This window comes from Mastomys coucha, unplaced genomic scaffold, assembly GCF_008632895.1.
Source record: "Mastomys coucha isolate ucsf_1 unplaced genomic scaffold, UCSF_Mcou_1 pScaffold22, whole genome shotgun sequence".
Classification (NCBI taxonomy): domain Eukaryota; kingdom Metazoa; phylum Chordata; class Mammalia; order Rodentia; family Muridae; genus Mastomys; species Mastomys coucha.
In genome coordinates, this window is record NW_022196905.1 from 207,339,970 (window position 1) to 207,355,821 (window position 15,852).

The window sequence follows — 15,852 nt, forward strand, 5'->3', positions numbered from 1 at the left end:
AACAGCAGGGTATGAAAATTGGAAGTGTTAGCTGATGTCATTAAGAATTCTAATATGTGAACTGGCAGCTCTGTCTGAAAGAGTTGTAGAAAGCCAGAGGACATGGCAGGGCTAAAAACCCAGTGGGAGCTTTGCCTAGAAAACACAAATGTGCAGTGTTACACATAATATTTTATAAATATGACATCGTTGTTGATTCATTCTTATACAAATATTTATCGTAGTTAAATGCAAATAAATAATACAATAAATAAATAATGTGTTAATAAATGTGCAGTCAGTTAGCCGACATCCTTGGCTTCCATTTTAGGAAGGCGGAATTAAACATCCCCATAATGGAGACAGGGTGGTTCACACTTTGTCTTTCTGAAATGCAGCTGCGTATGTGTTTACTGGTTACTCCTACAGAAAATGGCCTCACATCACCCTTGAACAGGACTCATCATACCTACACATCATAGTTTTTTCACAGACTATATCCAGATATAGAATTTCTGGAAAGGAGAGGCATATGTATGTTTAAGGATGCATGTTGAACATTCCTAAATCCAAACAGCCCAAATCAGAAACACTCCAGAGCTTGAGCTAACATGTTGCTCAAAAATTTTAGATTGTAGGACGTTTCATTTCCTCCATTTTCTGGTTCTAAATGTTCACCTTGTAGCTCTACCAAAATATGTTGTCACTTGAAAGCCTCCCAAATCCAAAACTCTTGTGGACAGGCATGCTGAACAATGCACACCCGATCTGTATTGAATGTGACTCAATGCCTCGGAAGCCAGTACCTTAGTGTGTATTCCTACGTCTCTTCCCAAGCTTCCTCTTTACTTTGTATGTACCAGCACTTGATATTACCTGATTCCATTTCCTTCCATAGTGTGGGCCCACAGTGGAATTGTGATCATTGTGTTTGTACTGAAGCACAATGAGCCTGAGCCCCTCATGTTTGCTGGCCAAGAATTCTAAACAATTTTTTGGATATTTTGATCATTTTCCAAGATATCTATTGAATTTTTGTTTTGCTTTGTAGAATTTTATATATTTTAAACACTAATCATTTACCAATTATATGAGCCAGCTATACTTCCTTCTAGTCTATGGTTTATCGTTTTACACTGTAGAACATTTTGAGGCACAATTTTTCATTTCAATGCTGTTCAGGTTAGGTTTTCTTTTTTATGATTTTTTTTTGTTTGTTTCTATCATGTACAACCAACCTGCAATTCATTTTTTCACAGATACAGGGTGTATAGACATCTTTCCATTTATTATTGTGTTAAATTTCATATTACATAAAATTCATCATCTTAATCATTTTTATTTTGTTTTTTAAACATTTTTAGTTAGCATAGGAAATGATGGTTTCCCTTATGACATTTCCTACATTTGTGTATTTGACTTTACTGATAGTCATCCCCCTTATCAGCTTCCCTGTTCCCCCGTCCCTCCTTCCTGACGGTCTTAACATTACTTATTTGTATGTGCATGCGAGTGCTGGTCTGCATGCCCGTGCGCGTGTGCGCAAAGGTCGGATTCTTCCACTGTCATTCTCCACATTTCCAAGTCAGGATTCTCACTCATCTGGGGCTGCTTGCTGGCCAGCCGACATCTGCCTGTCTCCACTTTTTCAGCACTGGGACATCAGATACAACACCCAGCTTTGAGAGTGGTACGAATCTGAACTCAGGACTTCTGATTATGTAGCAGGCTTTTTAGCCACCCCAACCATCTCCTCGGCCTTTTCCCCCACTGTTTCATGTGTTCCTGTTTGTTTCCTGTAGTTACAGGCGGCCTCTGTGCCAAAGATCAGTGTGAGGTGTAAATGTGAGAGGTCTTCTCATGCCTTTCCTGGACCTGTCCTATGTTGGGGTATGTGTGGTGACTTTCTAATTTTATACCATATACATGGTTGTTTTTGAATGTCCTAGCCTTCGAGTTCTGCTTCACAGGGGTGGGAATGAAGGAAAATGAGAGAAGGGAGGAGTTTTGGAACTTAATTTCCAGAACACCACTATGTGAGTTGTACTCTCTCCCTTGTGCATAGGGTGGTGGTAAGTGTGCGCAGAGGTTTCTGTGCAGAGCAAAGGAAGTCACACGTATGAAGAGTCACAACACGTATGAAGAGTCACAACAGCCCCCAGACAAGGGGCTTGTTTGGCTTAAGGGAAGCAGCACCAGATGCCTCTGCCCTACCTTTCCTTTACCACACACAGTCTTAGCACGTTGAGAAACAGTTACACAAGGATCATGTGGTTCTTCAGCAAATCAGATCTTAACTACTGCAAAATGCTGTCTCATCTGGAAGTACTTATTTAGGGCCTGTCCTTAAAACGTCAAATCACCACTGTGTATGGCAGGGAGGGCAACTGGAAGCTTGTTCTCTGGTGGTGGCTTTGTGCCCTTGGAGGAACTAGCAATGCTCCATTTAACATGTAAACTTCATTTACATTAGTAACATCAAGGCACGTCTCATAATTATCTATATTTCTCTATTAATTATATACCTTATGTTTGTTCAGACTTCTGAACTAGAGAAGATGAAACAGAAAGGGGCTAAAGCTACACGGGTTCTTTGTGGGATGTTCCATTGCTTCTGCAAAGAATGCTGTATACTGGTGTTCTTTCCTGGAAGACCCTGATCTTTCTCATCAATGACTCAGAGCCATGAACTTGCTACAAAGATGTTACTGTGATTAATATTAATGATGAGAATAGAGCAGACTTTGGATTTCAAAATCCCCATTGTTGGAAATGATGTACTTGAGTTACAAATGCCAGTTGTGTGTGTGTGTGTGTGTGTGTGTGTGTGTATGCTTGCACATGTGCTTGTAAAGATAGAACCCAGCATGTTAGGCAAGCATTGTACTTATTATTCAGGACATAGTCTTACAGTTTCTTGTACTTTTGGAGCTGGGGGGTTACCCAGCAGCCAGTAGCCAGTACAGTCTTTATGGTGGAAGTACCTCTGGTGGAAGAGATAGTACCTCTGCTTTCAGGGATCCCGTTGAGATCTGTATAGAAGAGAGATTCTATAGCCTTGAAGCAATCACGAGCTTTGTCCTTGGACTTTTCTTGGTCAGCACATGCTCTCTTACAATATTTCCTGCCATGACCATATGATGAACACCACTTCTTTATGACAAAGGGAAAGTAAAACCAAAGAAACAAGTGGTGGGTAAGAGTGCACATATGGGGTTAGCTGCAGGGCTTTACATCTCAGACGCCATCAGTCAGCCATATGGGCTTAGTCACATGACCCAACTTCTGCACTTCTGTCACTTTTCTGTATGATGTAGGTAATGAGTAAGAATCAAATCTTTCAATAGATACAGAGTACTCAGAACTGTGTGAGATGAGCAAGAAATGTCAGGTAATATGTGTAACCATGAAAACGAATGAGAATGAGTAATGATAATTCTAGTTCTTTAACTATGAGAGAAACATTGGGATAATATTTTAAGAGCTCTGGTCATGTTCACCTCTCCATAGCTGGGATTTGGGGCAGATGCTAGGGAATCTCAGGAATTGCAGGAGGAGCTGAAAGTGCATAGAGTGGTAGGAGAGATGTGCAAAGACTCCAGGTGCCATTGGAGATGGAAGTAACTTCTAGAAAATAGTTACTCCTCATCCTATGCTACAGGTAGATTTGCATGTGAGACTCTGAGGTACCCTAACAGAGGAGACATGTCCCTTTGCAAATACTATTCTCTAATAGCACCTCCTTTTATGTATTTTGGGGAAGCGCAAAGGCAAAAGTATAGCACAGATAGAAAAACAGGGAGACAGGTGCCAGGCGATGCATTAGAGGGCAGCCCAGGACACTGGTGATCTGCAGCAGCCTGGCTTTGGAAAGCTCTGCAGTGGCGACAGTGTCCTATAGTACTGAGGCAGCCCCAAGTGTAGCCTGAAGTCTCTAGGGCTACTGGCCCTCAGACCACAAACCCTGAACTTAGGAGAGTGGCAGATAGTACACTAGTAGGATCTGCACACCCGGCTCGACCACACTCAACATTTCAAGAGAAATGCATCTTTTGTAAATTGCTCAGAGTAGATCTGATCACCTCTTATAAAAATACATATTTGGGAAATTTCACAAGCACAGGGAGTTAAAGAGCGAAATACCGGAGCTGAGGACCCAGAACAGAGCAAGATCCTGCAACCTGGGCATTGACTCTCCTCACTTAGCTTGCTTGGCTACAAAATGGGGATGATGATAGTCCCCACTCTCCTTACTTAGTATACCAAAAAGATTAAACAAAAGGTGAGATAGAAACAGAAGCACATTGTACCACCCCAGGAGGAGGGATCATGGTTGAGTGGCTAGGAGTTTGGCTATGAGCTCAAGGCCTAGAACTAGCAATACACTTATCCTGACCCACCTAAGGACCCTTTCATGTTATGTGGTTCTCTGTGAACACTTTTTGAGGCATTCAAAAAATACTTTTATTTCATTTCTATGAGTGTTTCCTGCACATATGTATTTGCACCACATGCAATACAATACTTCTAGGCAGAAGTCACATACATATCTGGTGTCCAAGAAGGCCAGGAGAGAGTATTAGATCACGTGGGACTGCCATAGGGATACTTGGAGTTACAGGCGTTTGTCACACATGTTTGTACTGGAAATGCAATTTAGGGTTCTTTGCAAGGACTCTGTACCCCTGAGTTCTCTCTCCATCCAATTAAGGCTTCTTTCAGAGTAATAATATTACCTCCTTGTGGGGTTGCTTTAAAGGCTCAATGAAACAGGTTACATTATTATGTGGTCATCTTTCATTTAACCCAAACATATACTTTCTAAATATAGTAAGTAGGTTGTAAAGCTGAGCAGCCAGTGGCAGTTCACACAGGACACACATCCCCTGATTCTAGCAATCCTGAAGCCAGAGGCAGTAGTTGCATAGAGGTGTCCATGGTGAGATGAGATCAGTTCGCTAGGTCTTCTCCAGCTGCATATATAAAGTATGTCAGCGAGGGAGCTGCCTGATTGCTAGGAGGTCACATGGAATTGGGTTGAAGGGCAAGATGGTCCTTGTGGAATGCGCTGTCCGTGAGCCTACACCTCTGAGCACACAGAGGATGTGGGAGCCAGGTGCTCTGCATGTTCAGAGTAAACAGCCCAGGAGGCATCCAAATGCCTCATGTTCTCTGTTTGCAGATTGAGTAGGAATTTTCCAGAAGGTGCTGTGGGAATGATCCTCCTCCTGGCTTCTTCCTGTGGAGTATTCTCTGCCCTTTGGCTTTTTAATAGAGGCATGCTGGGGTTTCCAAGTCCCTATGAATCTCTTTGTGGTCTGTTGATCTCTTCTAGGCAGAAGTCAGTATTCCTGTTCTGGTCAAACCTTCACTCTAAAGAGTTTCTAAAAATCACACAATCCAGTGTAGCTATTGACCACACATGCCAAGTAACTAAATAAACAAAATAAAACTGAAATTTGAGTCCACAGCCGTACCAGCTCTAGTTCAGGTCTCAATAAATACTTGTGGCTGGCAGCAATCACCTGGCCAACACAGAGGACGTTTCCATCACTGCAGGATGCCCTACTCCATGGCATTGGATAGAAGTATCCACACCCCATCATTACACAGAGAAGAGGGTGTGGGATACTTCCTTCTGGTCTCACCTCCTTCACCCGATGGGCCTGCACACCAAGTGTTCACACTTGAACACATTGCAGCTGCAGCTGCTCCTCAGCCCTTTGGGGCTAGTTGCTGGCCATGAGACCTCCTGCAGTGATATCTCACATTCTTCTGTTACTTTCTAAGCAAATTAAAATATGTAGGCCATTTTCCTGGTAGAAATGTATCCTATTAAACTTACTGAATAAAAGAAATCTAGTCAGGCATGATGGCAAATGCCTTTTAATGCTAGCAAAGGCAGAGAGATCTCTATGGGTTCCAGGCTAGCAGTGGCTATGAAGAGAGATGCTGTCTCAGAAAACAAACCAACCTACAAAATAAATAAAAGAAATCTGACATTCGCTTCTTCTGCCGTCACGAAGCCCTCCTAGAACCTCAGATGGCTTTGTCTCTTTTACAATCTGTGAAGATGGCTAATCCCTGGTGGCAGCCCTATTTGGTGTCACAAATTGAGAAGTGCAATGAAGCCACATCTTTCATAATTCTTAGAGCCACACATAGGAAAATCCAAAGTCTGTAAGTACCTGACTTTGGGGTCTGGCATTGTCCTCACGAACTCCTGCATGTCTTCCACAGGAATGTTTTTCATGAGCCTGGCAGTAGCCATGGCTCCTCAAAGGTATCCACTGCCCTTGACCCCCAAGGGCTTCTGTGAAGCATCTACTACATTAACCTTGTTTTTAGATGCAAGAGAGTGTGGTAAGGAAATTGAATTCCCCAGCTAAGAAAATATGAAGAAACTACCCTCCTCTACAAACTAGTCTGCTTGCATGGTTCTCATCTTTGAGCCTGCCTGTGCTGCGCGAGGAGATTACATTCGGACCTGGGGTTTGCTACAAAATCATTTTACTGTGTTTGAGTGTCTGGGGAGATTAGATAGTGCTAATATCTTGTCTAATAGGCTATGGTTGCAGAGGCTAGAAGGTTTGTAGGTGCTTTGATTTATGCTTACTATATCACCTAATTTCAAAGGAAAATGCTCTTAGCCCAGGTTTTGTCATAATTTTCCAGAATAACTTTCTTTTAAGGAATGTGTATATATCAGGAAACCACGCACATGACATCACATGTACACACCTGCTTATTCTATCGAAGGAAGTTAGAACTAATGTGGGAATGAGATATGGAGGCTCTTCACATCAGGATGGACCAGGAAACACTGACATGGGTAATGTGTGGCGGAGACTAGTCACATCATCCTGGATCAGGAAGTGGAGAAAAGAGAACTCTAGCCCTCTACCACCTCTCTTCTTTCTCTTTCTGTTCCATCTCATCCACTAGTCAATGAGGTAGTGTTACTCACATTCTGGATTGGTTTTACCCTTCAGTTCATTCTCTGTGCAAACCACCTTAAACTCACAACAGGAGTGCTTAACCTGTCCCATGTGATTCTGTTCAAGAACTACTGTTTTAAACTAAGTCAGATCACTTCCAACATCACTGAGTTCTTGCTGATAGGTAGTGTGGCCCTACAAGAACCTTGAAGTTCAAGTTGGAAGTGAAAAATCCCAGCGCCACCCTCAGGACAACCTACTAGACTTTCATACGTGGTAGACAACCTGTGTTGACCCAAATGGGTCATACAGTTCTTTTACTATCTGTTCTAGTTTGTTTCTCTGTTGCTATGATAAAAATACTGACCAAAAGCACCTTGGAGAAGAAAGGGTTTATTCTGGCTTGTAACTTCCAAATCCCAATGCATCTCTGAGAGAAGATAGGGCAAGAACTCATAGCAGGAACCTGGAGGCAGGAACAGAAGCAGGAGCAAGGAGGAATGTTGCTTACTGTCTTGCTCAGTTTGGTTTCTTATACAACTCACTTGCCAGGGGTGGTACCACCCACAGAGGGCTCCCATACCAATCATTCCCTAAGAAAATACTCCCACAGACAAGCCCACAGACCTGCCTGATGGAGGTAATTCTTTAACTGAAGATCCTTCTTTCAATGTCATTCTATTTTGTGTCAAGTTGACGAACTGTCCGTTTATGTTATGTTTGTCCAGTAATTAAATACCAGGAGTTTTGTTTTGTTCTGATTCCCAAGGACCTCAAAATACACATGGAATTTTATTCTGATTTTCATTAAACTCTACTCATTTAGGGAGGTGTAACAGAGGAGTAGTTTGTAGGGACTTGACTGATATGACTTTTTCTCCCTTTCCCACAGGGATTCTCACATTAAAGAAAGCAAACGAACTTCTGAGCACAGGCGTGCCGGGCAGTTTTCTGATCCGAGTCAGTGAAAAGATCAAGGGCTACGCCCTGTCCTACCTGTCCGAGGAAGGCTGCAAACATTTCCTCATAGATGCTTCTGCCAACTCTTACAGCTTCCTGGGTGTGGACCAGCTGCAGCACGCTACCCTGGCAGATTTGGTTGAATACCACAAGGTGAATCCACTCGTGTGCTTAATTTGCATTAGGGATTATTGTCCTATAGATATATAACAAAGAAAGGCATAGCTAGGGATATAGCTCAAAGGTAAGCAATGGGATGATGGTGGCACATGATGTCTGCTGGTAATGAGGAGTCTTAATTGTATTTCCTTTCTCAAATCCTCCTGGCATACTCAGAGATATCCCATTGAAGCTGAGAATACTAGAGATGTATGTTCTGATCATATCTGAGGATGGCCCTATGCTAGAACTTGGGCTCCAGTAGGACAGGGAAACTGGGAGGAGGAAAATCCTTTTTAATATTGTCATATGTCTCCAGGCAGTGGTGGCGCATGCCTTTAATCCCAGCACTTGGGAGGCAGAGGCAGGCGGATTTCTGAGTTCGAGGCCAGCCTGGTCTACAGAGTGAGCTCCAGGACAGCCAGAGCTACACAGAGAAACCCTGTCTCGAAGCGCCCCCCCCCAAAATATTGTCATATGTCAATCTAGATGTACATAAACCCAGGGCAGAGGGGTGATATCCCCTAAGGAGGTAGCATGGACATCTACCATACAGCTGCCTCATGACCCTGCACTTTGATTGACAGGAGGAGCCCATAACCTCTCTGGGGAAGGAACTACTTCTGTACCCCTGTGGTCAACAAGACAAGCTACCGGACTACCTGGAGCTCTTCCAGTGACAACTCCCATCCAGACCAGCCTCCAGCCTCCAGCTGGGTTCTGCTCCGAACAGACACCTCTGAGATGGACATTTGTGTGTGATGCCAAAATCTCTCTGTGGCAGAGCCAACAGTGAACAATGTCTGTGAGGTCTTCATTGAAGCCTGTCTTCTGCATAAATGCTGGATTCAGTTTAAAGAGATATTACCTCTCTCTCACCCTCATTCTGAAAGGAAAAGGGAGAAAGGTACCCACGTCAGCAACATTCTAATATGAAGGATAGGACCTTGAAGGATATGACCATAATGATGTATATACGATAAAAAGGACAAGGCTACACTGAAATATTTTTAGCAATTAAGATGTTACTTTAAAAGAACAAGTAAACAATTTCATGATCTACACACTCCCTTTTTGTTATTCACTCAAAGGTCTCGGTATTCTGTGCGTATGAACTTTCATCTTGGCTTTAGAATGGTGGAAAAATGTCCCCACTGAGGGGTGAGATTGTCTTCAAAAGACCACCCTTTTTGTGTCTTTTGGAATGAGGATATAGAAGACAGAAGAGAAAGACCCAAGTGTAAATTGAAAGGCAAGTTTTACGACTTGGGATGAGAGACTTACCATATACAAACAAACAAACAAAACAAAACAAAAGAAAAAAAAAGAAAAACAACCAAAGGTTTTAGTGTGACAGTAACCCTGAGTGTGGGTTGGAATATGCTTGGCCCATAGGGAGTGGCACTATTAGGAGGTGTGGCCTTGTTGGAGTAGGTGTGGCTTTGTTGGAAGAATGTGTCACTGTGGAGGTAGGTTTTGAGACCCTCCTCCTAGCTGCCTGAGAAATGTAGTCTTCTGGTTTCCTTGGGAACAAGATGCAGCACTCTCAGCTACTCCTCAGCCATACCGGCATTGATGATAAAGGACTGAGCCTTGGAATCTGCGAGCCAGCCCCAATTAAATGTTGTTCTTTATAAGAAGAGTTGCCTTGGCCATGGTGTCTCTTCACAGCACTGGAAACCCTCACTAAGACACCTGAGTAATCTTAGAGTTTGTTTCTTCACTCTGCTCTTCCTCCCTCCCCTCTATCTGAAAGTAAATATAAAGGATGCTGTGCATGGCCATGTGAGGACTTGTGTGGTCAGGATACCAAGAGAAGAACAGAATAAATGAGTAGTTCAGATACCACCCATTGAGGGTTCTCCCACACCAAAAATACGTGAAGTCCTGACACCCACCCCCCTCGAGTATGAACTGAAATAGAAATAGAATCTTTTCAGAAAAGATAAGTAAGATAGGCCCCAAATCTAATGAGTTTCATCTGCATAAGAGAGGAAGATATAGAAAAAGACAAACAGAAGGATGAAGATCAAAGGACCACAGAAACAGACAGTAGAGTGATGTAGCTGGGATCAGGGGATGGTGGGGATTATGAAAGGCAGCAGGACCCAGGGCCAGATTCTTCCTAGAACTCTAGAAGGAAACATGGTTTTGTTCATACTTGTTTGTACCTTTATGTAAGCCTTCTAGGCTTTAGAATTGTGAGATAATAACCCTCTAAATCACGGAATACATGGCAACTTTTTACAGCAGCCTCAGAAAACTAGTACAATAGTTTATGTAACCATGTATCCCGAACGAGTTTCATGGACTTGTTTTTTGCTGCATAGCGTGTACCTTCAAGAGGAAATAAAAGTAGGATATGGGAATAAGACCCCAAGTAATGCTGACTAGCCCTGGGACACAGATTTAATCATCAAGTAATCTACCCTGCATTATCCTTAAATCAAAACCTCCATCCATTCCTAGGCCAGCATCAATGAGGCGAGGCCAACCTCTGGATGCTGAGCAGGGCATCTGTGAGTCACTCAGCATCCTTTTTCCTGGGAGGGAGTTACTTGGCCCATCGCTAAGCCTATCAGTGCCAGCTTTCTTTTAACTTGGCCTTTTAACTAAAGTAGATGGCACTGCAGTCTGCCCTTTGTGTGACTCAGTAATTCCAAAGCACAATGTACCAAAGTAGAGGCTGATGTGCACTCTAGTGGGAAAATTTTGAAACTCAGATTAAAGCCAACTGTTTCTTGAAATATTCCATTGTATTATTAAATTTATATATGTCTCTGCCATTTCCCTGTGTTGTAACATGGCTCAGAATCTCCACTTTTTCCTGATTATTTTGAATAGGCACTTTACCCATCTAAGTTAGTTACTTTTCCTCATTGTGGTGACAAACATACCTGACAAAAGCAACTTAAGGAAGGAAGGATTTATTTCCGGGGTGTGGTGTGAAAGTGCCGTCCATCAAGATGGGAAGGCATGGTGGTAGGGCAGCTGTGGCAGCTTGTCACATAGGACCCACATTTTAGGAAGCAGAGAGAGATGACAGCTCTCTCCTTTTTTAATCAGTCTGCAACCCCAGCCCATGGATAGTATTGCACGCATCCAGGGGAGGGCTTCCATCTTTGGCTAAATCTGTCTGGGAACACCATCACAAGCATAACAGAGGTGTTTTCTCACAGTGAACCTAAATCCAACCACATTGACAAGATGAAGCATCACACTCTCCGTCTTAGTTTGTGTTTCATTTCTGAGAAGGGACATCATGACGATGGCAACTCTTACAAAGGACAACATGTCACTGGGGCTGACTTACAGAGGTGAGGTCTGTTATCATCACAGCAGGAATCATGGCAGCATGCTGGCAGACCTGGTGCCTGATGTGTTGAGAGTCCTACCTTCTTGATCTGCAGGCAGCAGAAGGGGATTGCCTCCCACAGGAAGTCAGAGAGGAAGCTCTCATTCCTTGTTCGGCACAACCTGAGCACAGGAGCCTCAAAGCCCACCTGCATAGTGACACACTTCCTCCCACAAGGCCACACCTATTCTTAACAGTGCCAACTTCCCGTGGGCCAAGCATAGTCAACCACCACACTGCTCAATCCTCAGTTTTACTGCTCAGGAATGGTCTTTGAACTGAGTGACCTCTATTTTCCTCCAGCTCTGAAAGCATAAGGATCCGTGTTCTGTTACTCAGTGGAATGAATTGAAAGTATCCTTCAATCGCTGATAATTTTGAAGACATTTGAGACTCCAGCATTATCCTCTTCCTAAAATTGTATTGTAGGCAATAAGTGTGGCTGTGTCCAAATGTATTTGTGTTAAGCAACCGAAAGAAGACTAAGAAACAGCTCAATCCAGTTAACCTGATGTATTACCAGGAGGTGTACACTCAGAGTTCTGTAGTGTTTTTTTCTTACCGGTTATAAACATGCAGAGGAATAAACTGTCTAGTGACTGGTGATACAATGGCCAGGAGGAATGTTTGAAATCCTGTGGGTAGGAAAATGGTTTATAGAATTGGGAATTTCAACTAAATGGCCTGAGGAAGGCCGACTACTCATCCTCTGTCCTCGGAGGTTCTGGCAAGAGGTGTGGTCTGAGGTGGAGTCTAACCCTGCTCTGCTCTTGCTGCTGTGTCAACCAGACCAGATTCCTGCCCTTCCCGCTCAAGCTTTCTTGGTCTGGGGTGTTGCCTTTAGGCTGTTGCACAGGTTTCTAATCCCAGGGCCTTGGACCCATGGACACTGCCAGTCCCTACCCACACTGAGTTTTCTTTCCATCAGTAAGATTCTGGAAACTCCATGCAGCAGTCATCTAAGACTTTCATGGCCAGGGCAAGCCAGGCCAAGAAGTGTTAACCACATCTTATCTAGGCTAAGGAAGAACACAGGAACAATCAAGACTAAAAGGACCAAAGAGACAGAGCATGAGCAGCCTGCCCCCTATACACTTAAGGACATCTATAACCAGACTTTCCTTTTTTTTTTTTTTTTTTTTTTTTTTTTGAGACAGGTTTCTTTGTATAGCCCTGGCTGTCCTGGAACTCACTCTGTAGACCAGGCTGGCCTCGAACTCAAAAATCCACCTGCCTCTGCCTCCCAAGTGCTGGGATTAAAGACGTGTGCCACCACTGTCCAGCTAACCAGACTTTCCTATGTGAGCTAAGGCCATTAGTCCATTAGTCATTCACTAGTCATTGTTCTAGTCTGCTTTCTATTGCTGTGATAACACCATGACCAAAAGCAACTTGGGGGAGAAAAAAAAATTCACTTTGTTTACACATCCAAAAAATAACCAGTTACTGAAAGAACTGGAGGCAGGAACTAAAGCAGAGGACAGTGAGTACTGCTTTGTGGCCTAAACAGTCGCAATGTCTTATTTCTATATAGCTATGCCTTTCAGTGCACTAGAATCTGGGCATATCTGTGGCCCTCACACATATGCAGCCTGTGGCTTTCACTATTTTGAGTATAGGATACACAATAGATATTTATAGAGCGGCTCCTTGCTTCAGTTTTTGTAGAGAAGAAAGTAAATGATTTTATTTCAGGATGCATTATGTGTGCATTTCTTAGAATGCAAGCTTTCCCACCTTCTAATTGGAGCTTTCCCCTAACTACATATACCTTTAATATTTTTGTTTAGATTGTTCGTTCCTGTTCTTTAGGAATATCTATAAGCCATGCTCTGGCTTTTCTTCCTTATCTGCTATTTCCACAATCGTCTCATTGCGCCCATCCCTTCTTTCTGCTGTGTGTTAGGAGAGCTGCTCATCTCTCACCGTGTGGATGGCGAGATTGGATTTCCTGCCATGTTAATTCTATGCTCTACTGTGACACTCTACAGTCACACTTCAAGTTTGTCTGCAGGATGGCGAATAACTTGCCTCTCTATGCAGAGGCTTACTCTGTTGCTGAAGATTAAAAACTATCAAGGGGCTTACAGGATGAAATTTCTTTTCCCTGAACATATGATAAAAATGTATTATTGGACAATGAAGTAGCTTGACATTACAGAAGGAAAGCCCAGCAGGCTTGGGGTTGCGTCCTGACTGTATCATCAATTAGCCATGTGTAATCATAGAAACAAACATTTTGCTAAACCTGAATAAACTCTTACTTCTAAAATGAGTTACTGAAGTCACCTGGGTTCCAAAGATTAGAAAAGAGTTAGGTGCCCAACACAGCAAATGCTCTCCTAAGTGTGCCCGTGCCCTGTGAGGGTTTCTTTACTAACTCAGCTTATGTAACCAATGACCCATGCATCCTAATGGCCACTTCCCTGGAATGTGAGGAAATATTTTAAGGGGACAAGGGAAGTGCTGAGGACATAAAAATCTATACAGAATACCAGCTCCTTGACCCAAGAAGTGGATCAGTTAGCATGGGTTTGAATTGGCATAGGAAGGGAGGGATATTTTCCTAGTGATTTTGACAACCCCAAGGTAGCCATCTTTTATCCCCCGAATTGGGGGTTGTCAGTTGACCAAGTGGCACAGAAATTCGTAATCAACCCCCCAACTTAACACTCCAACTTAACACCTCATTTTTGAGGGAGGAGGGAACTTACGAATCTGGAACATGCTCACCTGTCTCCCTGTTAGGTCAGGTGGCACCAAGACATCACCTGTGCTAATGGAGCAGATTTAGCCCATTGCACAAAACTGCATCGACATCAGCTGTGCATATTCCTCCATTGAAAAGTTGCGCCATCAAGTTAAAATCCTAATAACATTCCTGCCCTAGCACTGTACCACAGCAGCCTTCTCCATGGGGGTTTCCACAAACGGTGCAGAGTGCTATAGAAGCTTCTCAGCCATGCCTCTCGGGCTATTCCTGACAGCCCCTACACACACACACACACACACGCATACACACACATAGAAAGAGAGAGAGAGAGGGAGAGAGAGAGAGAAAGAGAGAGAGAGAGAGAGAGAGAGAGAGAGAGAGAGAGAGAAAATCATCCATTATATGGCTCTATTTGAGACTAGTTGCAGGGGATAAAAAATAAAAATGAAAAAAAAACCTCCTTCAGGTATGGTTTAAATTTAATTTGGGTGATATTCTATGTTTTGTTTTGTTTTGTCTTTATTTCAAAAATTTAAAGACATTTCAAATGGCTTCTGAGGCCCCAGTGGACAAGGTGCTTGTTGTAGGTTTTGGGTTGGAGGCCGAGCCTGGTGGTAAACCTGGAAGCTGCCAGGACTGAACTGAAGTAGAGGGAGCTACCAACAGCAGTGTGCTTACCTCAACCTCAAGCCTGGCTGAAGAATAAGGAGTAAAATGCAGTACTCCCGACCACCTATACCAGATCCATAGACAGTCCGTTAGTCCTAGCAGAATCCCCCAACTGATCTGGCCCCTGATCAATGTTGGGGGACAGTAGAGGCAGGAGCTTCTCTCTGTAATGGTGTCCTGCCCTTCATGCTGTGGCATTCACCATAGATGCCCTTCCTATCCTTTCTTCCATGGTCTCTGTCCTCTTTCTCAGTAGAATTCCCGGCTGAGAAGACCCAGGGGATGTTGGGTTGACGTCTATAGAGGGCACCTTCAAAGGCTGAGTAAAGCAGCAAAGAGATTTTAAAAGGTATCTTTGTGGACAGAAAATAATTTCTTCTCTGTGTCAGGAAAAACCTAAATCCCCTCCCCCCCCCCAATCAACTGGCACAGAACTCGTAACTTTTTGGCAGCAACTGCACATCCCGAGTCTTGCCAGGAAAAACAGCTTTGAATGCTAATACATAGGCTAGCCAGAACGCAATCACAGGGAGCTCGGGCATCAATATGCACAGGAGCAACGCTTACCTGCCCTCCTAAGAAACCGCCCAAGGTCATTAACTCATCCGCCAACTCTCAGGAACACTCTCTCTCTAAGCACGAGGCTCCCTTCCTCTGACTGATCTGAGACAGTCTTTAAATCTCACCTCTTGAGATCCTGATTAAGAGCCTGATCCTGAGGCTTCAGCCTCAAACACAGTTCCAGCCCAGCTCCTAATTACCCTGCAGCTGTGGAGATGCAGGTGGCTGCGATGTGCAGCTCTTCTGAGCTTGCTATGTCAGTGGGTTCCACTCCTCTGTGTGTCTTATGTGGGGCTAGAGAAAAGAAACCAAGAGAACAAAAGAAATCTGTGGTCTGGACTTGCTGGATTTAAAATTCCTTCCTTTGGGACCACAGCATCTGGAACTTGCCCCAGGATGAATGATGACATGAAGCCCCGGAGTCAGTTTCTGGGCCAATCCCTTAACATTTCTTGGCCTCACTTGTCAGCACCTGGAAAATGAAAGCCATGCTCTTTCTCACCTTGGAAGTTATTCTG

At 43.6% G+C, this 15,852-nt stretch overlaps 1 protein-coding gene across 4 annotated transcripts in view; it reads left to right on the forward strand.

Moving 5' to 3' along the window:
• The window catches only part of Sh2d4a (SH2 domain containing 4A), a 59,815-nt gene extending 47,836 nt beyond the window's left edge, over positions 1-11,979 (forward strand). For all 4 annotated transcript variants that reach the window (XM_031339992.1, XM_031339994.1, XM_031339993.1 and 1 more), the window contains exons 8-9: positions 7,810-8,030; positions 8,624-11,979. In XM_031339992.1, the coding sequence (XP_031195852.1) occupies positions 7,810-8,030; positions 8,624-8,716 (314 nt within the window). In that variant the 3' untranslated portion in view covers positions 8,717-11,979. The remainder of the gene's footprint in view (positions 1-7,809; positions 8,031-8,623) is intronic.
• Positions 11,980-15,852: the final 3,873 nt, after the last annotated feature.